The 19,876-nt window shown below is 45.7% G+C and overlaps 7 protein-coding genes across 7 annotated transcripts; 4 read left to right on the forward strand and 3 right to left on the reverse strand.

The window, feature by feature from the left end:
- Positions 1 to 308: 308 nt before the first annotated feature.
- C8R40DRAFT_1176889 (uncharacterized protein) lies at positions 309 to 2,417 on the forward strand (the record flags this gene model as incomplete). Its single annotated transcript, XM_046232585.1, has 7 exons — positions 309 to 409; positions 470 to 482; positions 542 to 794; positions 852 to 925; positions 963 to 991; positions 1,051 to 1,654; positions 1,710 to 2,417. The coding sequence occupies 7 exons, from the start codon at positions 309 to 311 to the stop codon at positions 2,415 to 2,417; spliced, it is 1,782 nt and encodes a 593-aa protein (XP_046080317.1).
- Positions 2,418 to 2,975: 558 nt separating this feature from the next.
- C8R40DRAFT_1163644 (glucooligosaccharide oxidase) lies at positions 2,976 to 4,677 on the reverse strand (the record flags this gene model as incomplete). Its single annotated transcript, XM_046230389.1, has 6 exons — positions 2,976 to 3,079; positions 3,138 to 3,396; positions 3,451 to 3,969; positions 4,020 to 4,150; positions 4,209 to 4,419; positions 4,477 to 4,677. The coding sequence occupies 6 exons, from the start codon at positions 4,675 to 4,677 to the stop codon at positions 2,976 to 2,978; spliced, it is 1,425 nt and encodes a 474-aa protein (XP_046080318.1).
- Positions 4,678 to 5,524: 847 nt separating this feature from the next.
- C8R40DRAFT_1059956 (uncharacterized protein) lies at positions 5,525 to 6,234 on the reverse strand (the record flags this gene model as incomplete). Its single annotated transcript, XM_046225318.1, has 4 exons — positions 5,525 to 5,577; positions 5,636 to 5,759; positions 5,818 to 5,893; positions 5,933 to 6,234. 4 exons carry the CDS (start codon positions 6,232 to 6,234, stop codon positions 5,525 to 5,527), a joined length of 555 nt encoding a protein of 184 aa, XP_046080319.1.
- A 1,508-nt stretch (positions 6,235 to 7,742) lies between these two features.
- On the forward strand, positions 7,743 to 11,543 carry C8R40DRAFT_1059820 (OPT oligopeptide transporter protein-domain-containing protein; the record flags this gene model as incomplete). The annotated part of the gene is made up of 25 exons (XM_046225305.1): positions 7,743 to 8,023; positions 8,091 to 8,129; positions 8,188 to 8,215; positions 8,268 to 8,289; positions 8,340 to 8,484; positions 8,539 to 8,613; positions 8,778 to 8,905; positions 9,025 to 9,155; positions 9,204 to 9,276; positions 9,327 to 9,547; positions 9,599 to 9,698; positions 9,748 to 9,928; positions 9,982 to 10,025; positions 10,079 to 10,144; positions 10,202 to 10,336; positions 10,395 to 10,434; positions 10,489 to 10,498; positions 10,557 to 10,624; positions 10,674 to 10,684; positions 10,739 to 10,809; positions 10,860 to 10,952; positions 11,006 to 11,127; positions 11,179 to 11,252; positions 11,307 to 11,434; positions 11,493 to 11,543. The coding sequence occupies 25 exons, from the start codon at positions 7,743 to 7,745 to the stop codon at positions 11,541 to 11,543; spliced, it is 2,337 nt and encodes a 778-aa protein (XP_046080320.1).
- Positions 11,544 to 12,520: 977 nt separating this feature from the next.
- Positions 12,521 to 14,124, reverse strand: C8R40DRAFT_1059884 (uncharacterized protein; the record flags this gene model as incomplete). Its single annotated transcript, XM_046225308.1, has 5 exons — positions 12,521 to 12,988; positions 13,069 to 13,241; positions 13,314 to 13,810; positions 13,864 to 13,964; positions 14,020 to 14,124. The coding sequence occupies 5 exons, from the start codon at positions 14,122 to 14,124 to the stop codon at positions 12,521 to 12,523; spliced, it is 1,344 nt and encodes a 447-aa protein (XP_046080321.1).
- Positions 14,125 to 15,559: 1,435 nt separating this feature from the next.
- C8R40DRAFT_749130 (uncharacterized protein) lies at positions 15,560 to 17,671 on the forward strand. Its single transcript, XM_046236097.1, has 3 exons — positions 15,560 to 16,384; positions 16,445 to 16,560; positions 16,618 to 17,671. Exons 1-3 carry the CDS (start codon positions 15,812 to 15,814, stop codon positions 17,558 to 17,560), a joined length of 1,632 nt encoding a protein of 543 aa, XP_046080322.1. The 5' UTR covers positions 15,560 to 15,811; the 3' UTR covers positions 17,561 to 17,671.
- Positions 17,672 to 17,972: 301 nt separating this feature from the next.
- C8R40DRAFT_1163648 (putative feruloyl esterase) lies at positions 17,973 to 19,702 on the forward strand (the record flags this gene model as incomplete). The annotated part of the gene is made up of 4 exons (XM_046230390.1): positions 17,973 to 18,240; positions 18,302 to 18,437; positions 18,506 to 19,061; positions 19,121 to 19,702. 4 exons carry the CDS (start codon positions 17,973 to 17,975, stop codon positions 19,700 to 19,702), a joined length of 1,542 nt encoding a protein of 513 aa, XP_046080323.1.
- Positions 19,703 to 19,876: the final 174 nt, after the last annotated feature.

Below are 19,876 nucleotides of genomic sequence, written 5' to 3' on the forward strand. Positions count from 1 at the left end.
CTCTCTCTCAATCATTTTCAGTCAGTCAGTTCATTCACCCACAGATCATATCCTCCCACTGGAACTATTGCGGAGCTATCTGGAACTATTTCTCGTCATCAGGCTTATCCTTTAACTTTAATATTTAGTCACTTTGTATTGAACAGACGATTGATGCACTCTTTGGAATCATCATCTATCGTCCCTTCTAGAGTCGGACTCGGAGTCAGCAATATTCATTCGGTACCACTGTATTCGTCAACAGGCGCTGAAGGTGGTTTATAAGTCGTTGACTTTCTTCCAGTTCATCTCATTGCTCAAAATTGACCATGTCTCTTGCTCAGCCTCCTCTCTCCAAAAATGCCGACACTCGTAGCTCCAGGAAAAACGGAAATTCATTACGTAGAGGAAAGGCATGCATTAACTGTCGGTGTGTTCGTTCTTGGTTCGTGTATAAGATGTATCTTCTGACTCTTTCTCGATCATTCAGACACTTGAAGATCGTCAGTGAGAGAGCCAGTCCAAATTTCCAAAGCTCTCAGTTTGATAATACGCTGTCCAGAAATGTGATGGTATCAAGCCAAGTTGTGGTCCGTGCAGTGAAAGTGCCAAAGACGCCAATTGTCAATATACAGATCTACCATCTAGAGCGAGTCGCCTTCAAAGCGATATTGAAGAGCTTTTAGCGCGGATAGAAGTATTGGAGACTTCAAATGGCTCCTCTAGGAAGAACGTGCCAACTCAGAGCTCTTCTGCGACTTCCCCTTCTTTATCATTGTCACTCAGTCTCGACTCCCCTCAATCCCCTCATTCTAGTACGCCCGCTCTTTGATCTCTTCTTTTTCGGATTCTGAGCAAGTGATCTCTCATAGGCAACCTGACACAATCTGTCTTCTCATTGGATGTTGACTACTCCTCGTCAGATTCTGCACGTCGACCCTTCATTGTTCGTTGCATATTACCTCTGATTACGTATCATTTAGGAACCCCCGGTCCATGAGCGTGCAAATTTGTAATAATCATTTTCACTGCAAGACTGTCATTCTATCAAACTGATAATGGCTATTGCAGGATCGACAATTTCATCAGTCGATGTGCCACACTCGCATTCTTCCTCAATCTTGAAACGTTCCGCAGTTCAGCCCTCCTTCCGCTTCCGCTAGGTGATCCTCAAAGGCCGTCGCCTGCTTTGTTGGCTTGCGTTTATTTATGGGGTCTTCGTATCTCCTCGTCGCCTTGGAAATCGGCCAAAGGGACCGCATTTCTGCGACGAGCTCGTCGATTCATAGCTCTAGAAGGAGTTGGAGCCCAGAACCGAACACAGGTCATGCACCTTATCCAAGCCAAAATCCTTTTAATTATTTATCTAGTGCATGGGGGCCAGTTCCTCGAGGCAGAGTTCCATGGTAACGGCGCGATTTCTCTGGTGCTTTCGTATGGCCTTCATAAAATTATTCCTACGTCGGATGGAGTGTATGATGATCCTGAGGGACGATTACCACCCTGTACAGGCCCCGTGGATCAAGCAGAACGCATTAACGCGTTTTGGTCGGTGTTCTATATACAGCGCTTGCTTGCTGTCATAGTTGGTTCTCCTAGCAATTCCTTTGGATCTCTGGATTCCTATCTGGAAATTCGGACTCCATTGCCAATGAATACTCAGAACTACGGTCCTGTGAGTTCTAAATCTTCATTTCTGGTACGTTCTCATTGCTCATCTTCATATTTAGGAAGACACTGCAAGAACCTTGTATGATTTTTTGCATGACACTGCCCCACAACGACCCGAGACATCCTCTCTTGGGATATACAGCAAATCAGCTATATTATTGCATCGTGCTGTCTACTTACACAAACAAATAGACACTGGTTCGTCCCTCATTCGTGGGTTTACGCTTGAATTCCTAATGAGCCATATACCAGGGGATCGTCACAAGATTTCTGAAGAGTGTTCGCGGCTTGAGCAAATTGTACTCAATTTCTATTCCTCGCTTCCCGAGATCTCGTGCATCAAAGAGCTGGAAGCACGGTCATCCCCATTCCCTCCATTCATTTGTTCAGAGAAGCTTTCCCTCATGTACGCGGCGGTCGGTTGTGCTTGCGTGAACATCCAGTCAATATTCTCATCCTTTGATGTAGTACACGAGGCGAGGAAACGCCTTGTAGATGCGTCGAGAAATGTGTACGCGTCGTTGGAGCTTACTTACCCAGGTAGTCACCCTCTTGCCGGCACGCTCAGTCGTTTAACCTGCGAAGCGATCGTACGGGAATTGAATTCAATCAAGGCGGAGTCTAGAGGCGCTTCAAGTTGGACTGGCGATGTACCAGATATAGCCCGCAGTGTCGAGGAAGAGAGCCAGCTTGTGTCGACAATCATAGATGGCATGGGAACAATGTCGATACTCGTAACCTGCTGTCCGCTAGTCGGTGTGTACTAAGTCCCTTGAGAATTTCCGAGCAGAATTGAGGTTAATCTACCCTTTTAGGATACGAACTTCGGAAGGTTAAATATCTATATTCGCAGGTGGGAAAGTCGATGCAGCCAGGATGCAGCAGAACCCAACAATCTTCTCATAATGATGAGGAATCTTTCTTCATAAGTACGGACCCATATGCGCCGCAGAATTGAATATTGTGTAGTGACCCATGATTCATGAGGGAACGTGCACAAGGATCTTGTCGACATGGAGTGGTGGCTGGTGGAGGAGATTTCAGTGTCCATTGACTGCCAGAAATACAGCTGGTTTCGAAATTAGATGTACCATTTACGCGGTACGGTTTTCTGCGAGACTGCGATCTCTTCATCAGTGCTATAAAAGGCAGTGGCCAAAGCGTTATATATTCAACGTCGCCTGAGCAGTTCTTCATCAATATGGTAATACTCGAGTATAAATGTGTTGATGATACAATGCAAGTCCTTGTGTTACGAAAGTCCAATTGTTCGCTTATAGCAAAAGTAGTCCGAACATTACGAATCCTTTCTCTAAGCAGTAGAATTACTCTTGAATCGAAGTCGGGAACATGAATAGACCCTGGGGATCCAGTTGGTCTTTGAGGGACTGAAGCTTAGGGTAGTTTTCGTTGAAATAAAGAGTTTCCCCTGCATAAAGCATTACCAATTAGCAGGGCGTGATAGAACTGGTGAATTCGAATCATACAATTTTCCAGCTGATCGTCGATATAGTTTGTGTACGCCCCATAACTCCAAGTAGAGGGCATATTTGAAGTGATGCTCGTCGCCATGTTATCCAAAAAGGAGAATCCTTCTTCGGGATAAGGCGGCAAAGAATTTGATGAAGATGCGTAAAGTTGGAAAGTGAACAGTGTATCACGACCCGAAAACGCGGTAGCATTATTGGGGATCGAGCGAATTTTCGAGTTGGGACCACCGTAAAGCTCAATTTCGACAAACCAATTCTGCAACAACAATTATCGAAGGTAAATCTTTGAAAAGCTATGACTGTGACTCACCGTGTTCGAATGGAATCCTTGGGTTGCAAGATATTGCATGAATGCTGTGCAAGATTCCAAGTTCATAGGATCGTTCTCTGGAGTCATGATAGACTTCGCATAGAAAGTATCGGTGGAGTCAGCTGCTTGGGAAGTATTTAAACTCGTGCCAGATAATTGGGAGACTGTGTCAATATAGGAACCGTCTCCAATTAAGCTAGATTGAGTGGGCGTAGGCATCGTATCTAGCCATGGCTGGATAGTCGGGATAGCAGAGCCCTCTTCGCCATACCAAGCGCCAGTAAAACCAAATGTGACTTGGCCCTCCTCAGACCCTCTTGAAATGACAAGTTCTCCGGCGAAAGGGGAAGCTGGACCAGAAAGAGAGAAGTTCTGGAACGAATACATGGACTGTCCTGCTGTTTCGTAATCCATGTTCGACCAGGTGTATTCCATAACGATGGCATAAGATGGTGTAGCATATGTGTTGATTTCTATGGATGTAGTAATTGCAAAGGAAGGGGCAGCACCTTTCAGGGCCTGAATGGGAGTCAACGACTAACGATGCCTAACAAAATACAAGTACTTACCCAGAGGAGATCCGGATACGAGTCTTCTGTCGCTCTCACTATGGTGCCATTGGCTAGGACAGCATTTATGGCAAATATAGTATCGAGAGCAAGACCCCACTGCCTGGAAGTGAATCCGTAGCCGCCGAATGCTGCAAGAAATTTATTGACTCCGACGTCTGCATAGTCAAGAAACGGAATGAGGATTACCTGAATGGCCGCCTATCCCAACATAAGAACATGTTCCATGGGGCATTGCGCGTCCGGCAGCATTCAATGCCAGAGCCACGTCGCCTAGTCTATTTCCTGTTCCAATAACGGCTGTATTCGAAGAATGATCAATGGTAATATTCTTCATGCCACTCATATCGATAACGAGAGATCCATTCTTGCCGCCTAACCCGTTGGCCACATAACTGTGCTATTGGAATTGTGGTATTAAGACGACAAGCATAGTGGTTTAAGATATAATGCTCACCCCACCACCACGAGCCACTACCTGGAGATTGTTGTCAATCCCTGCCTGTATAATGGAAGATACATCCTCGGGTGTCGTTGGATAGGCCACAGCAGATGGCTCGAACACGAACCGGAGGTTATCTGGTGGATATGCCGTCAAATAAGTTAATCGTCTGACTACGAACCGGGAGACACTTACAGGCAGCACTGGCAGCTGCATAGTTGCTGTCTCCCGGGAAGACAGCACGAACTCCGGTACCGGTCAAGTCATTATTGAGATCTGCGAACACAGACCGCAAGCCAAAAACCGCAATCCAGAGGACGGTAGTACGACTGGGAAGATTGAACATGTCTTCTTGAGTGTGAGCAACTCGCTTCGAGGGACCAACCTTTTATACCTATGACACCATTCTGAAACGCTTTTGAGCCTATGCGGTGAAAGCCGGTGTATAGTTGCGGAGCCCGCTTCAGTTCGGGTTATAGGGAACTGTTCAATGAAGCCACTTGCGTCTCACATTGAGTATGAATCAGGGTTGAAAATTGGAGCGCACTCCCCCCACATCTCTCAGCATCTCTCCTAAAACTATGAGCTCTGCTTTCGGAATTGGTCTACATATGCGTCGGGACAGCCTGGAATCCTTCTCGAGTCACAATCTAGCCTTTGCGAGGAAACAACGAACCGAGCCGGGCTCATTTGACCGACTACTTTCAAGAGGGGTTACAATGTTTAGTCGAAGTCATCGGTGATTGGTAGTCGGGAATATTTGTAGATGAAAAGCTCCGTACACAGAGCGGAACACAGCGCAAGGCAGTAGCGTTCCAACTTCCGAGACTATCGCCTACTATCGCTTGGCATTCTTAACGAACGTACATAAAACAACGTCACTATTGTTGGATAAATAAATTGGGTGGTATTTATTATGTACATCTGAAATATGACTATGATACATATATGCAATACATCACTTATACTTACAATTCGAAACGTATACGAAAACGGTGCGGTTAATTCGTGAGGGTAGGTCGAGCACCAGAAATACAGGAGTGAAAAGCGCGAGGTCGAATAGTCACAGGTTGTATTCGGATATATGCCGCAATATCATCAAGGACGCCAATATTTCTTTACCAAAAAAAACTCAGATGGTTTGGAATTATGTATAGGTAGAAATATGACTTACCCGAGGCCAAATGTCCGAATGATTCATCGACTGTTAAGGAGCATCCCGAAGATCCTTCGTACTGAGGTTCTCCTGGGGTCTTCAGACTATAATACGCCGTGAGATATCCACTCGTATTCGTGCACTGTGAGTACAACGTCGAATGAATACTTGGAGTGGACACTGAGCAAAGATTAACAGACGGTCCACTCTTGATTTGCCTGCGATCGCCAACTCCAGAAGTACTCTTGCGAATCGGAAGCAAGGAATTTGTACGTTCTGGAGGGTCATGAAAAACTATGCTGGAAGGGATAGGACAAGCGGGCGTACCTTCCTTTACACGGCACTTTCGCGAGGTACTTCTTCATTGATACGCATAATTTCGATGAAAATGACACAGTTCCTAGAGAGTTCCCTGGTCCAAAATCCAAAGCCATAAGAGGTTGCGGATGAGAGACATGAGCGCTAGTGTTATAGATCATATAGGCGGTATGCGATGAATTTCTTTCGGTAGAGCGTCGGTAAGTGAGTCGTAAGCGATCATGGATGTCCACAAAATCCGATCCGGTTAGTCTTCCAGTCTTGTCTTCGAGGAAGTACGGAAGTCCGTAGGTGGTCATCGTGAATCGAGTGGACTACAGAGGGAAAGGGAAGGAATGAAGTTGAAGCACAATTGAGCAGTTTTGAAAGCTCAACTGACTTATGAGAAGAGATGAAGATCAACAGCAGTGGGCCTAACCTTATCAAGCTCTTCATCCCGAGTCAACTGGTGGCTTGTAAGTAAGAAGCCGCAGCAAAATAAGCTGGACAGGAGGGCGACATTTATCGATAGGCGAAACAGAGCTTTCGGATCTGTGTTCCAGCCTCGAGGAGCCTTGAGGCATTTGTATTTGAAGAGATTGTTGCAGATGTAATTGCGAGCATAATGCGTGTAGTGGATGCTAGATGCGAGTCATGGCTATGACCGAAGGTGACGCTCTCTTCTTGCGAAATGGGGAAAGAAAGTCCCAGCAATTCGTCGGGAACTGCCGTTACGGAGTCGGATGGATGGCGGACTGTGTGATATGAGAGCTTCGGTTCAAGCCACGCTTTAAAGTCGTGCTTTTTTTAAAGATCATTTGCATGAAGGAAATACAAAATAGACAATAGTCGATCAAGCTGAAATAGGCATTGTCAGATTTAAGAGGTAGAGAGCACCTGAACAATCTACTTGCCCAGAAGATCTACGCATCTTCTTCGGGTAGCTACGAGCCAGGTTGGAAGTTCATGAGAAGCTTTGACATACTTATTATGAGATCATGTAGGCACGTGGCGATCGCCCACGCGTCTTTTCTTTTCACACGCCTCATAGGGAATCATGCGCCTGTGCCCTCCAGTTCACGAATTTCTGCGGACTGTATACACTTACCCATATCTTCTGGTTTACAGCCTACATCCTGCCTTTACTACCACCAACTTCCGCGTCCTCCCGACTAGGAAGAGTGCACGTTGAACGCTGACTCGTAATAATCTTCTACATAAAAATATCGCAGTGGCGTAGAGTGGCGTCGATAGCGCGATAAGAGGTAGCTTCTCAAAGGTACAGTGAATACACGGTATCATTCGAATATTATCTTAGTGAAATTTGAATATGATAGACCGTGTGCCGCTTTATATTCTCGAATCCTCAACCTTCTTCCACCTTGCTTTAATTCCCCTTCAATCACCAAGTTTCGTGACTAATCCGGAACATGTGAAGTTGCGTACGGAAATCTTGGGTATGTTCTTTCATCGGTGAGGCGAAGGAGAGATGATAGCTTGATGATTATTGTTCGGACTCGTACGCATCTACGCAGCAACTCACAGTCCTTTTTCACAGGTATCTAACCAGTAATTGCCGACGCTGCTTGCTTTCTCTCTTCCTTCGTTGTATGAATGCGAGCCATGATGTGGCATATCAGATGGTCTTGGCTCCACATTGAATCGTTCAGTGTGCTTTCGTTATTAGCACGGAAGATTAGTACTTATCTCCTCATTTATTTGACTTAGGGAGAAACCATGGATCATATAAAAGTGTGTGTTATCCGGTATCTCTAGCCTGTTGGAAGTCACTTCGTCATCAATGGTTGATCGTGCTGAAAACCCCACCATGGACACCGACGTCCTTACTAAGGTTCTTGGGAAAGGTAGCGAGGCATTAGAATATTTAGGCAGCGAAAATAAAGCGTTGGATGACAATGAAAGCGATAGTAAGGAGGATATCGAGGAATACGGTGTGTTTAAAGATGTCTTTTACGGTGATATAGTTTTGACCGACTGTTTTTGCTCCTCAGATGAAAACAATGACCCTGCTGCTGCCATGATCCCGCAGATAGTTCGGGAGCTCGTCGACTTCGAAGACGATCCTACGATGCCAGTGATTACATGGAGGTATGAAACTATCGTAAAATATCGCGTATCCAGGTCCATTCACACCCTTGCTATGACATAACTCCAGATTTTTCTTTCTGTCTGGGACTTTGACTGCTCTTGGAGCGTGAGTGAATGAATCAATCATCATTTCCCCGTTGAACCTAACGTCGAGCTAATGTTAGATGGCTCACACAAATGGGCTTCTTCAGAGTACGCTTTTTCGCCTCTTTTTCAGCCAGTGCTAACGAGACTTTCATACTAGACGACCTATGTTCCGTATTCTAGTAAGTCTATACATAATTATGTCATTCTCAAACCCAGATTCTTCGTACAGTTTACTTCGTTCAAATTGCCGCCCTTTATTTTGGCCGTATGCTCGCGTCCACACTTCCCCAGAAGCAAATTGGTCTCGGCCAGTTTTCTTTCGAACTCAATCCAGGACCGTTCTCGATCAAGGAGCATGTTGCTATCGTTCTATCGTGCGTCTGGTCTGTCTCTAGAAAATAATGACCTTACTTATTTCGCGACTATAGTGCCAACACTGGAGCTATGAACAACCTCGGAGATTACGTGCTTGCTCCATTGCAGATATTCTATGATAAACGCAAGTCTCTGTAATTTTATAGTGTTAGGATTTCTCAAATTGACAACTTGCTCTCCTGTAGCAATGAACGGATGGGTAAGCTTATATTGCAATGTCCTAATCACTATCTCACATGCTAAAATCCCTGTTATAGCTCGCCATTTTATTTATGGTGCGTGCTGTATTGAGTCTTTGGTTCAATCGTCGATTTGACATTCTTGACCCTCAGCTGTCGTGTGTCTTCGTCGGCTTCTCGTTCGCCTCATTCGCACGAGTGTTTTTGGTGGAGAACCCTACCACTCCGTACGTTCGATTATGTCGGGCTTGGAATTTAGATGCTCACATTTACTCGGCCTTACTAAGGTTTCCTCTAGGTATTATATCTGACATCTGTCTTTACTGAAACTCGGCCACCACTTATCGTGAATAAATCTAGCGCTTCAACAAGTCGCGGTATTCAATGCGATGCGCCAATCGATAGAAGAAGATGCAGTCGGTGCTCAAAAACAAATGCGAGTCTTCTGGTGGTTCATCCTCGGTTTCTTTCTTTGGCAATTTCTCCCAGAGGTGAATAGAACATCTGATTTCGACGCGCAGCTAACACTGTGATTTTAGTACGCATTTCCTTTCGTATCATCTCTCGCGTTCCTTTGCTGGTTCTCCGAAAACCCCAAAGCGCAATTCCTGGGTGAGACCTCAGTATGTCATTCTTGAATGTTAGTTTAAGACGAGATGTAGGTTCAGGATTAGGCGGTGCAGGATTCCTGACGGTTACTCTCGATTGGTCTAATATTGGATCCCAATGCGTTTACTACCCTTACTGGGCGCAAGTGAACATTTTTGCATCCTCTGTCATAGCTGCTTGGATCCTTATTCCAGTCGCGTTCTTCACCAACGCCTGGGACTCTGCAATCTATCCGATCCAGTCCCAGGCACTGTATTTGAGGAACGGATCCGTTGTAGGTGTTTATACTTCGTACGCTGTGCGCTATGATTGATATCAAATCTAGTATCCTACAGCCGACCTTATAACCGCTAGCTACGGTCTCAACGAGACTTTATTCGAAGAAATCGGCCCCCCGTTGATGTCAGCACAACTGCGCTGGAACTGTAGGTCACTCACTCGCGAAATACTTCATTTGTATTAACGCAGATTCAGACTTCGCCGCCTATGTCGCATATTTAGGGTCCTTTGTATCCTGCGCTCTTTTCCAAGGCCCCAATCTTTGGAGGACTTTCAAGACCTATCGCCAAGCGAAGCCCACTTCCAACGATAGATTGACAGAAATCATCCGGCGGTATCCGGCGGTTCCGATATGGTGGAACTTTGTTCTTTTCATGTATGATGTCTCTTCAAGATCTTTTGACTATGGACGTTGACCATAGGATGAAGTGTACCTGTCATTATCTTGATCATCCTGGCCGCGAAGGGTGTTTGTAAGCTTTTCAGGCCTTCGCTCAGTAGCGACCAGTATTAACATCATATACAGTGTACATGCCGATCTACATGCTTTTCATTGGTCTTGCCATTGGCGCCGTTATAGTACTACCAATGGGTCCGGACTTCCATAATTATCCCGTCGTGACTCGCCGTCTAACGCTTCTACTGTTAGCTTTTATATATTCTGTCAGTGGCTATCAGATGCAAGTGGGCTACTTCAACGAGCTCTTTTACGGGTACGCGATAAATGCTGGTGGTTCGAGACATCCTGTGGGGGCTTTGAGTTACCGTGTAATCAGCGGACAATGTACGAATTGCAAACGCTACTAGCACTGCGCTATGGGACTGACTACCAATGGTTATAGGCTGGTACGAAGCACAAAGTATGCTCGCTGACATGAAACTGTGAGTGATCATCGATTTCGCAATAAATGCGTCGAACCTACCTTCTGTGCTTAGTGGTCACTATGTGGGTTTTAAGCTCATTGGACCTTGCTTCGAAACTGAAGGTCTACAACTCACAATAGTTCCATATTCCTCCTCGTAAAGTTTTATTGGCCCAGATATGGGGCATTTGCGTCGGCGTTCCGGTCAAGTAAGTGTATTGGTTCGCATTTCGAATTGTTCCCGATACATCTCTTCAGTTATGCTACTAGTGAGTCTCTCAACATATGAATGAAGTAGATGGCTCTTGATCACGTTGTCCAAGTCCTTTGGGTCTGCCAGACCAAGGGCGATATTCTCAAGGGTCTGGTTACTGATCCCAATCGACAATGGACAGTGCGTGTTGTCCCCTCTGCTATGGGACAAGTGCTTAAGAGACCCTCCAGGGTCAAACCGTCATCTCGCTAAATAATCAGAGTATTTCTTTTGCGCTTGTCGGGCCGAAGCGTCTTTTTGCCGACGCCATTTACACACCCATGGTAAACCAAGCTTAACATGCTTTCTTCCCAACTCACCACATTAACTACTCCAGCTTTATGGATTCTTGGTGGGCGCTGTCGCTCCATGTATCCTCTATCTTCTTCACCGTAAATGGCCTCGGGCTCGTTTTGATTTATGGAGCATACCAGTGTTCTTTGACAACTTTGAAAATTAGTATGTGATATTGAAGTTCCTTTTGAAGTGCATACTGACTCTCATCGGGAGCTACGGTAATATAAGTGTATATTTTTTCACTCTTTTCATGCTTGGCACGCTCAATCATCTCTGGGTCAAACGATGTAAGTGCATGCAGTGTGAAGTATTATACTGATTATCACTAATTATGCCCCCAGACTATTACGCATTCTGGAAGAAATACGCTTATTTGTGCAGCGCCGCTGCCGATACGGGCTACAACTTCAATCTACTCATAATTTTCGTCGCTTTCAGTGCTGCGAAGACAATTCCAATGGCAAATTGGGTGAGTCAGGTCTGTCCCCGCCCCATTCCAGGGCTACAAATTCATATTTGTGATCTAGTGGGGTAATAATGCTCAATCAGTTGAACGATGTCGGTCGGACCTCCTGTAGCTTTGTCCTCCAACTTTTACCCTTATTTTACAGGCTTCCACGTTCCGACGCAAGGCTAACGAGCCCGATCTGTATCTTTAGGAAGTGATTACATTTTTTTCGCCGGGTTGGAAGAATCTTTCGAATATTGAATCATGTTCCACTGGGGCTCAAGAATTATATGGATACAGAGTGGCTGTGCTTATACGAATCTATATATTATGTAAAGAAAAGTTTTTTACACGGGTTCTGTCCAAGAGTTGAACATGGCAGCCCAGAATATCATTGTTTGGACAACAGTAGATCAATAAGATACTCAGATTGACTGTATGTAGTGTGTACGAACTGAGCGGCGTGACGTGAAAACAACGATGAAACGAAAAGGCACAGATACAAAAAACATAGTGAAAATAACAGGTCTCAGACAACGCCAAGTAAGAGATTACTTCGACAGATAAAAAGGAAATCGAGAATGGAGACGGCAGTGGTGGGTCTCCTTGATCAACCATAGCGAGCCAGGCTGATCGTGTCAGGCTAACGTGGAAAGTCATATAAAGAACACGTTGTACATATCACTTAGCATAACACATAGAGAGAGAAGCAATACCAAGGACAAAAGCACATTAGATCAGCGCTACGCATGAAAGAATACCTTTTTGCAGCCTGAAAGGTCGTTCGAATCAGTCGCTAACTCCTGGGCCTAGAGACCTGATGGGTATCGAAAACTCACAGAATGTATACTAGGGCAACAGTTCACTCAACACCAATCTCAGACATGGTGATATCCGGAAGTAGGGAGACATCGCCGACAGCATCAGCGTTGGGCCCGATATGTGTATCAATTGACGCAGTTGACGCAGCTGGGACAAGTACGTCTAGAGGAAAATGATATCAGCAATGAAAAGGGCGACCAATAGAATCAATCCTTGAGAGTTTTTTAAAGGGGTGTCGTTACGAGTCAAGCCAACTCGCAAAAGATTGGAAAAACGAACTACCTCTTAGCACCGACTCCCATGTGTGCCTCGATTCAAGAAAGAAAGGAGACGAAATATAAGGAGTCCATGACGGTGGATACCCTTACCTCCATTGACATGACCATTACCATTCACCTTCGGCGAGGCTCCGTCATCGACTTCCATTGTACCTGTCGCAATGCTAGTATTGATCGCGTCCGCTATCCCGTTCATATTTTCGTCTATCCCATTGTTGGCAGCAGGGGATTGCGAACCTCCCGGTGAGTTTTTGGAACCAATTCCATTTGCTGCAGAATTTTTCGATCCAAAACCGGAATCCTTCCCGAGGGGTTTAGACGAGTCTTTACCGTCTACCCTACTGGCGTTAATGATATGTTGCCAACGCTCTACGAGGACTTTGGCACGGTCCCGAAATTTATATTGGGAGTCCAAAGGGACTTTATCATCGGAAAGCGCGGTGATGTGGCGCATTACTTTTCCGATTTTGGAGAACTGCGAATAGAATAATAATGTCATCAGGGCGAAAAATAAGAAAGAATCGATGGTAATTTTGGTACTTGGGATAGACTTACGGAGAGATATGCGATGTTGATTTTGTCGTATGTTTCGATCTGCGTGAATAAGTCGTTCATATCCGGCATATCATCTGCTTTGGGAGCTTGAACTTTGGAGCTCAAGAAGACTTTTTGTAGCTTATGTCGCCATTCGCGCACTTTTGTAGCTTCAGGATCCTTGGAAAGTTCGGCTGAACAACAGTTAGCAAAAGAGACGCAATAGAATGAGATGAAGTTGTGAATGGAAGACATAGATAACTGACCGTCATCCGGATTCTCTTCTTTTCCTGAGGTGGTCGTCTTGGTCCTCTTCAAAGGTGGTGGCGATGCGGTAGGAGCACTCTTGCTCGCCGCTTGAGCTTCTTGAGCACCTTCCTCGTCTTCTGATTCGATGGCAGCTTTCGACTTACGTCCCTTCCCTGCACCCTTCTTTGTCGTCGTCCCTGGCTCTGAGTTGCGTTTACGTTTCTTCGTTGCTGTTGAAGCAGATGCATTAGGGGCCTTCCTCTTCTTGCTCCCCGCAGGTCGTTCGCCGTCATCGACCAACTCATCTTCTTCGTCGATGTCACCCCTCGCTTCTTCCTCCTCTGCTTTAGCGGCAGCTTTTTCTGCAAGATCTTGTGCCCACTCTGTGGGGTCACGAGCAATCTTGTAACCCTGCAAAAGGTCTCCTGAACGTTTGCCCTCGGTGTGGTCGGCGATGTATGATTCTACTTCGTTGGGTTTAAGTTTGGATATATCTTTTGGATTTAGCCAGGAGCTACAGGCCAAGCAATAAGTGGAGTTCAGAGGATCCTTGTAAAATATTCGTACAAGTCTCCAGTAGGGAAAAATTGAACACAGTAAACTACACCCTTTTTGGAAGGCGGTCGTTCTTTGACGACGTCGCTGGGTATAGACGCGGGCTCCACGACCTAGAATGAGGAGCCGAGGAGTAAGCACGCGAAAAATTGATCGTGTTCGACTTACTCGTCCAGGCCAAGGTGGATATCCTCGTACTTTACCCAACACGATATCCCCGACTTCATACGAAGCAACTTCAGTTTTGGAACCCTTCGATCCTTTTCTGCTCATCGTATTAGACCTAAAAACACCGTGAAAGTTGACCGGGATGTGTTTTCAACCGTTCGGTTTATCGTCGTGGTCAAAGAGCAGATGCAAAAAGGTTGTTTGTCCGAAATACATACAATTCATATCACGCGAGAAATAATGGCGTCACTTCTCACGTGCTACGTCTCGACCTCGGATTTTTCGGACTTGACATATAACTTTCTGCACTCTCACCACCGCCAATCTTTGGGCCTTTTGCACTACTACAATAAGTTGATAAGAATCTATGGGAGACCTTTGGGAGACCTTCATTCAACTCTTTCATAGTTTTTTTGCCGTTACAGTTCTGTCTACTTCGAAGGTCAAGCCCAGGGACTATCAACAATTTTGCGTGAATCCGACTGGCTTGTAACTATTTGGAACTCATTTCTGCGAACGAGTCATTCACAGTCGACTTCTGAGTAAGCTACTAGTCTTTTGCAGCACCACGCTACTCGCAGGGGATGCGCATGCTCAACAACGTACTATAATTTACTATGCTATTAATTCACAGAGCCTACAACAAAGCAGTCATGGAACATACCGAAAATCAATATTCGTTGCTTTTGCATGATGAAAAGCTGATTGGTCAACCTTTCTTTACCTGCAAAGCTTGATACAGGCATGGTAGTAGCCCTGATAACATGCTAAGCGCTTCAGGCGCGGAGCAGGAGAGGAAATTTGTTGAACGCCCATCTTGTTCAACAGTTATGAACTCTATATCTTTATTGAACTGATCATGACTCCTAGACTCTACAGCTGTTTCGTATCCTCAAAACCTTCAGGATCCGACATAGCCGCTCGCCGATCTGGCCACTGCCTCGGTGTAATATTTGAGAGACCAGGTTACAATAAATCAAGACGCCTCTTTGGATATGCCCGTGAATTTCGATGCACATAATGAATCGTCCTTGCGTTTTTGCTACATCAATTACAATCCATCCGCTAGTTCCCATCCGCATGTGCTGCACCGCCTTGATCTTTCTGACACGCTCAACCTGCCAAGAACTCTGCATCGGTTTACTTCCATACCTCTGCACTGCACAGAAGCATAATGGTGTCGTATCTATCTATCTTCGCATATCTTTTCGTCTCAATCTGGAATTAGAACCAGTGTCCTTGATGTTTCTCCAACAAGAAAAGCTTCATGTGCGTGTACCGTTAGGTGGATCACTTGCCACACTTGCTTACATCTTTTCCTCATCTTTTCCTCATTGGTAATAACGCCACCATTGTATTGGAAACGAAAGCGCTCATAGGTGATATAAGAATTTGATATGCTTCTGTGTATTTCGATAGAGTCATCCCTGAATCTCCTCTTTCTCTCTTATCTCAACAATTCCTTTGGAATATGGTAAGTATCTCTATCGTAGCACCGGGCGCGGTGTTGCTCGTGGCCACTTTCACCTCATAGCCTGCTCAAGCAGATAACCCCCAGGATTCGGGTGAACGTTCTTTATTCTCGTCGCCTGTGCCATTGCCCGCGTGTAACACGCCAGAACTACGGGACGACAACATCATTAGAAGCCACGATTCCGACGAAGTGTATAACAAGCTGGAAGCTCAGATTATTACCATCGGGACGGTATCTCCTGGATTCCAGAATGGTGTCGACTTGCTACGTGACCACGTCGATAGTAGCTGTCCTCCTTATCCTTTTCATCACACATATATGGGTTCTTCCCATTTTGTTCTGCCAAGGTTGGGAACAGACATGGGTGCAGGCGCATGCGACACAGATACACTTGGAAACATGGATCTCAGAGGATCTCTCCCGTTTACCCCTTTTACGCCTTCATGGACCCCAGATCCATACGGAGGATATCCCCTCCAATTTGTGAACCCTTTCACACACACTCCCCCAGTTCCTTCTAACCCCTGTTCCCCTATTGGGTACTCGTACCCACTAGCTCCTCTCCCCACTTCAGCCCCCGTCTATGACATGTATCCTCCGCCTCAGGAGTTTGGCCCAATTGATGTATCTGAGCCTCTTTACCCATACCACTTAGGTACAACTGGGGCTGCAGTTGACTACAAGACTTACGGAGCACAGACGGTTCAGCATGATCCAGGATTCGCGCACAACTATGACTACTCTGACCAGGACCTTGCACCGGACCTTCACGCTCAAACAATGGACTCTGACCTTTCTTCAGGGATGAGCCTTGATTTTATCAAATGTGAGACGTTATTGAAGCAAACTCGGAGGAGTTGGTTGGAAGATCTCCTCGGGGCTGTTCTTGGCGTAAGTGTTTTTCGCCAAAGTGGATTCCTACCCCACTGACAAAACTCAATCGATCTCTAGTACGGCTTATTCTCCCTCGGAGTCATGATGCTCTTTCTTGGACTGTTGTATCTGTATGACGCAGATTTGCAATACAAGACGTTGCTGGTGAAGGAAACTTTTCATGCTGAACTGGGGTGATTTTTCTAGACAATGTTCGTTTTTGAAATAGCAAGCTGATTCCAAACCCTCAGTTGCGATTACACTTTGAGTTCGAGAAACTCCAAGGAAACAATGTCGTTCTGTCATCACAATAACACATCTGTTCCAGACCTACACGTATACAGAACGACTGCTCAGCCTTACCTGCAGATCCTCACCGCGCTCGTAGGCTACACCGTGCTCATCTTGGGTGTCAGTTCCTGGCGCACTTTCGAAAAGATTGTACGATGTGTGAATGCGGGATATACTTTCTTGCTACGGTGCTTACAGATCCGAAAGAAGAAGGAGGCTTCAAGGGTTAGGCCTTATTATTCTCCCACAAGTTCAAGTTGCGGGTGCACCAATTGCTCCTTGAGCACTGTGTTCAGATACAAACCATCACAATGTCAATGTCGCCACACCTGTGGGGATTGTTATGAAGCTCTCATCAAATCGTTCGAACTATTGGTGCGAATCGATCGTTGGAGCGACACTCTCTTGTGTCCCAGTGGTTTCCTCCGCGAAACGCTAAAACCATCTTCTTTTAAGAAATGGGTATACAAGGTGCTGTGGATGATCTTTGCACTCCACATCCCATTCGTTCTCCTCCTATCCATCTACCGACTTGTTCTCTTGCAGGGCCCTTCGCCTGGCTCGTATCTTAACTATGTCATTAGCGTGTTTGTTGCCCTGGCGTGCTTCATTTCCATCACGAGGTTTACTCGCCGTCTCGTTGTGCCCTCGGTAGAATCGGTAGTGAACCACTACATAGAAGGCACTGGAATCCAGTCTACCGATACTCGTGTCACTGTGCCGTGGGTCTGTGCGAAGATGTGGAAGACAATGGGTGCCGACTGGGAGGATATGGTTGAAACCTGGGAGGATTGTGTCGGGCGGGAACAGAAATGTCAAGAGACCAGGGAGAGAATGATACGAAAAATGGGAAGCGAAAGGTGGTTCGATGTAGATCAGAAGAATTCCTTGAGGTTGGTATAAGAACAAGTAGATACTTCATGATCAGTTCATGATTGGACTTGCTAAAATGTGTAGGATCGAACGCTGTACATTATCCTTGCCATGCATTATGAAGTCTTACCGTTCACACTATGTACATGATAAGCCTTGATAAGCTTTATGTAAGTGACTGCTCGCACGCTACATTTCCCGTCTTTAAACGGCCATCTAAAAGCTAAGGAAGGTCTTGTAAGCGACAATCCCACTCTGTCTAAATTTCGATAAGCCAATGATGACGTATGTAGCCCTTAGGATGGATGGTCTGATTTCCACTGCCTTTGAAACATTATCACAGTTCCGACTACGTTCGGTGTTTATGAAGGCTGTTTTATCCGGGCTTCGCATTACTTCCTTTGCTGGAATAACTGTCAAAACAAGCTCTGACTTCAATGCAATGTGTTCTTCCATCGTTCCTCAACTCGAATCTTCGATACCAAATACCACTGTATACTTCTCCGATCTCCTTTTCGCGGGAACTACTGTACAACTTTCCGACAACCATCCCAGCTGCGAGCGTCCATCGCAACTGGTATTTGAAGATACATGCCGCATTGCTATGTATGTATCTACTTCAAACAGGTCCGGCATCAACATGGAGATCTGGCTTCCTCGAAACTGGACTGGAAGATTTTTGAGTACAGGTAATGGCGGACTATCCGGGTGTGAGTTCAAATGTTTCTACTCATCTTTCGAGTCCCCGAAAAATTGCTTACAGATGAGCAGGCATTCAGTATGAGGATATGGCCTATGCTTCGGCACTCGGAATCGCCACTGTTGGGGCTAACAATGGTCACAACGGTACTAGCGGAAAAGCCTTCCTCCGAAATCCTGATGTCGTTGAGGATTATGCATCCCGCTCGTAAGTACTAGGGTGTTCTCTTCCTTGTCGTTTCGTTCGACGTTGATCTCTTGTAATAATGTCTTCAGGGTACATACTGGCGTTGTCATTGGGAAAGCGATTTCCAAGCAATTCTATGGAAAATCACATACGAAATCATACTATCTTGGTTGTTCTACTGGTGGTCGACAAGGTCTCAAGTCGGTACAAGACTTTCCAGAGGACTTCGATGGAGTTATCGCTGGTGCCCCGGCAAATGCCTTCTCTGGTCTCTTGTCCTGGAGCGGTCGTCACTACGGAATCACTGGTCCTCCAGGATCTGAATCGTTCATAACAGAGGAGCAGTGGAAGAATCTCGTTCACCCCGATATCATGCAACAATGCGATACTATCGATGGTGTCGCTGACGGTGTTATTGAGGATCCCAACTTGTGTGACTATAAACCGGAAAGACTAATCTGCTCGTCTAATGTAAGAGACAAGTCGAAGTGTCTTTCCGGGGGACAGGCAAGGGCAATTCGGAAGATATTCAGTCCATTATACAGCCCCGAGGGAGAGCTTTGGTTTCCGAGACAACAACCAGGAAGTGAGGACGCATCGATCATAGCCGCAATGTACAGCGGGAAGCCTTTCCCTTTCACCGTTGTGCGTATCAAACGTTCTAAGCCATCTCACAGGGGTTCCCGTTCTCATTATGCACGTAGGATTGGTTCCGTTATAGTCTTTACAATGATCCAGAATTCGACGTTACCAAGTTGAATATGACCGACTGGGCTTACTCGGAAGCGGTCAATCCATTCAACATCAATACTTGGGAAGGAGATTTATCGCGATTCAAATCGAGGAACGGGAAGCTCATCACTTGGCATGGTCAGGCCGATGGACTAATTTCTCCTGCAAATTCTGAACGATATTACAATCACGTTTCGCATACTATGAACCTTCCCCCCTCCGAAATTGATGACTTTTATCGCTTCTTTCGCATCAGTGGAACCGGCCATTGTCGGGGAGGCGACGGTGCTTGGGTTATCGGGCAAACTCTGAGGAGTCTCAAAAGAGTACAGCTGGATATGGAGTTTCTGAACCCTGATGGGAACGTGTTAACGGCGATGATTCGGTGGGTAGAAGAGGGCAAATCGCCAGATACCCTTCTGGGCACAAAATATCTCAACGATTCAATTTCCATGGGCGTCCAGAGCAGTCGAAGACATTGTAGATATCCTTTCCGCACTCAATACGACGGTACTGGGGATAGCTCCCAACCAACAAGTTGGTTATGTAAATGAAAAGGAAAAGATGTGGATTCATGGAATAAAAGAGCTTTACAGCAAGTATGGCATTCTGTGTACATCTAGTGGATTAAATGGTGGGAGAAGTTCCAACAAAGCTGCTAGGCGCTTTAACGCTTGGAGTAAAAGTCAAAAAGGTCGGCATACATACAGTACAACTAGCATTAAGGA

Source organism: Lentinula edodes, assembly GCF_021015755.1.
Source record: "Lentinula edodes strain Le(Bin) 0899 ss11 chromosome Unknown C8R40scaffold_57, whole genome shotgun sequence".
Taxonomy (NCBI): domain Eukaryota; kingdom Fungi; phylum Basidiomycota; class Agaricomycetes; order Agaricales; family Omphalotaceae; genus Lentinula; species Lentinula edodes.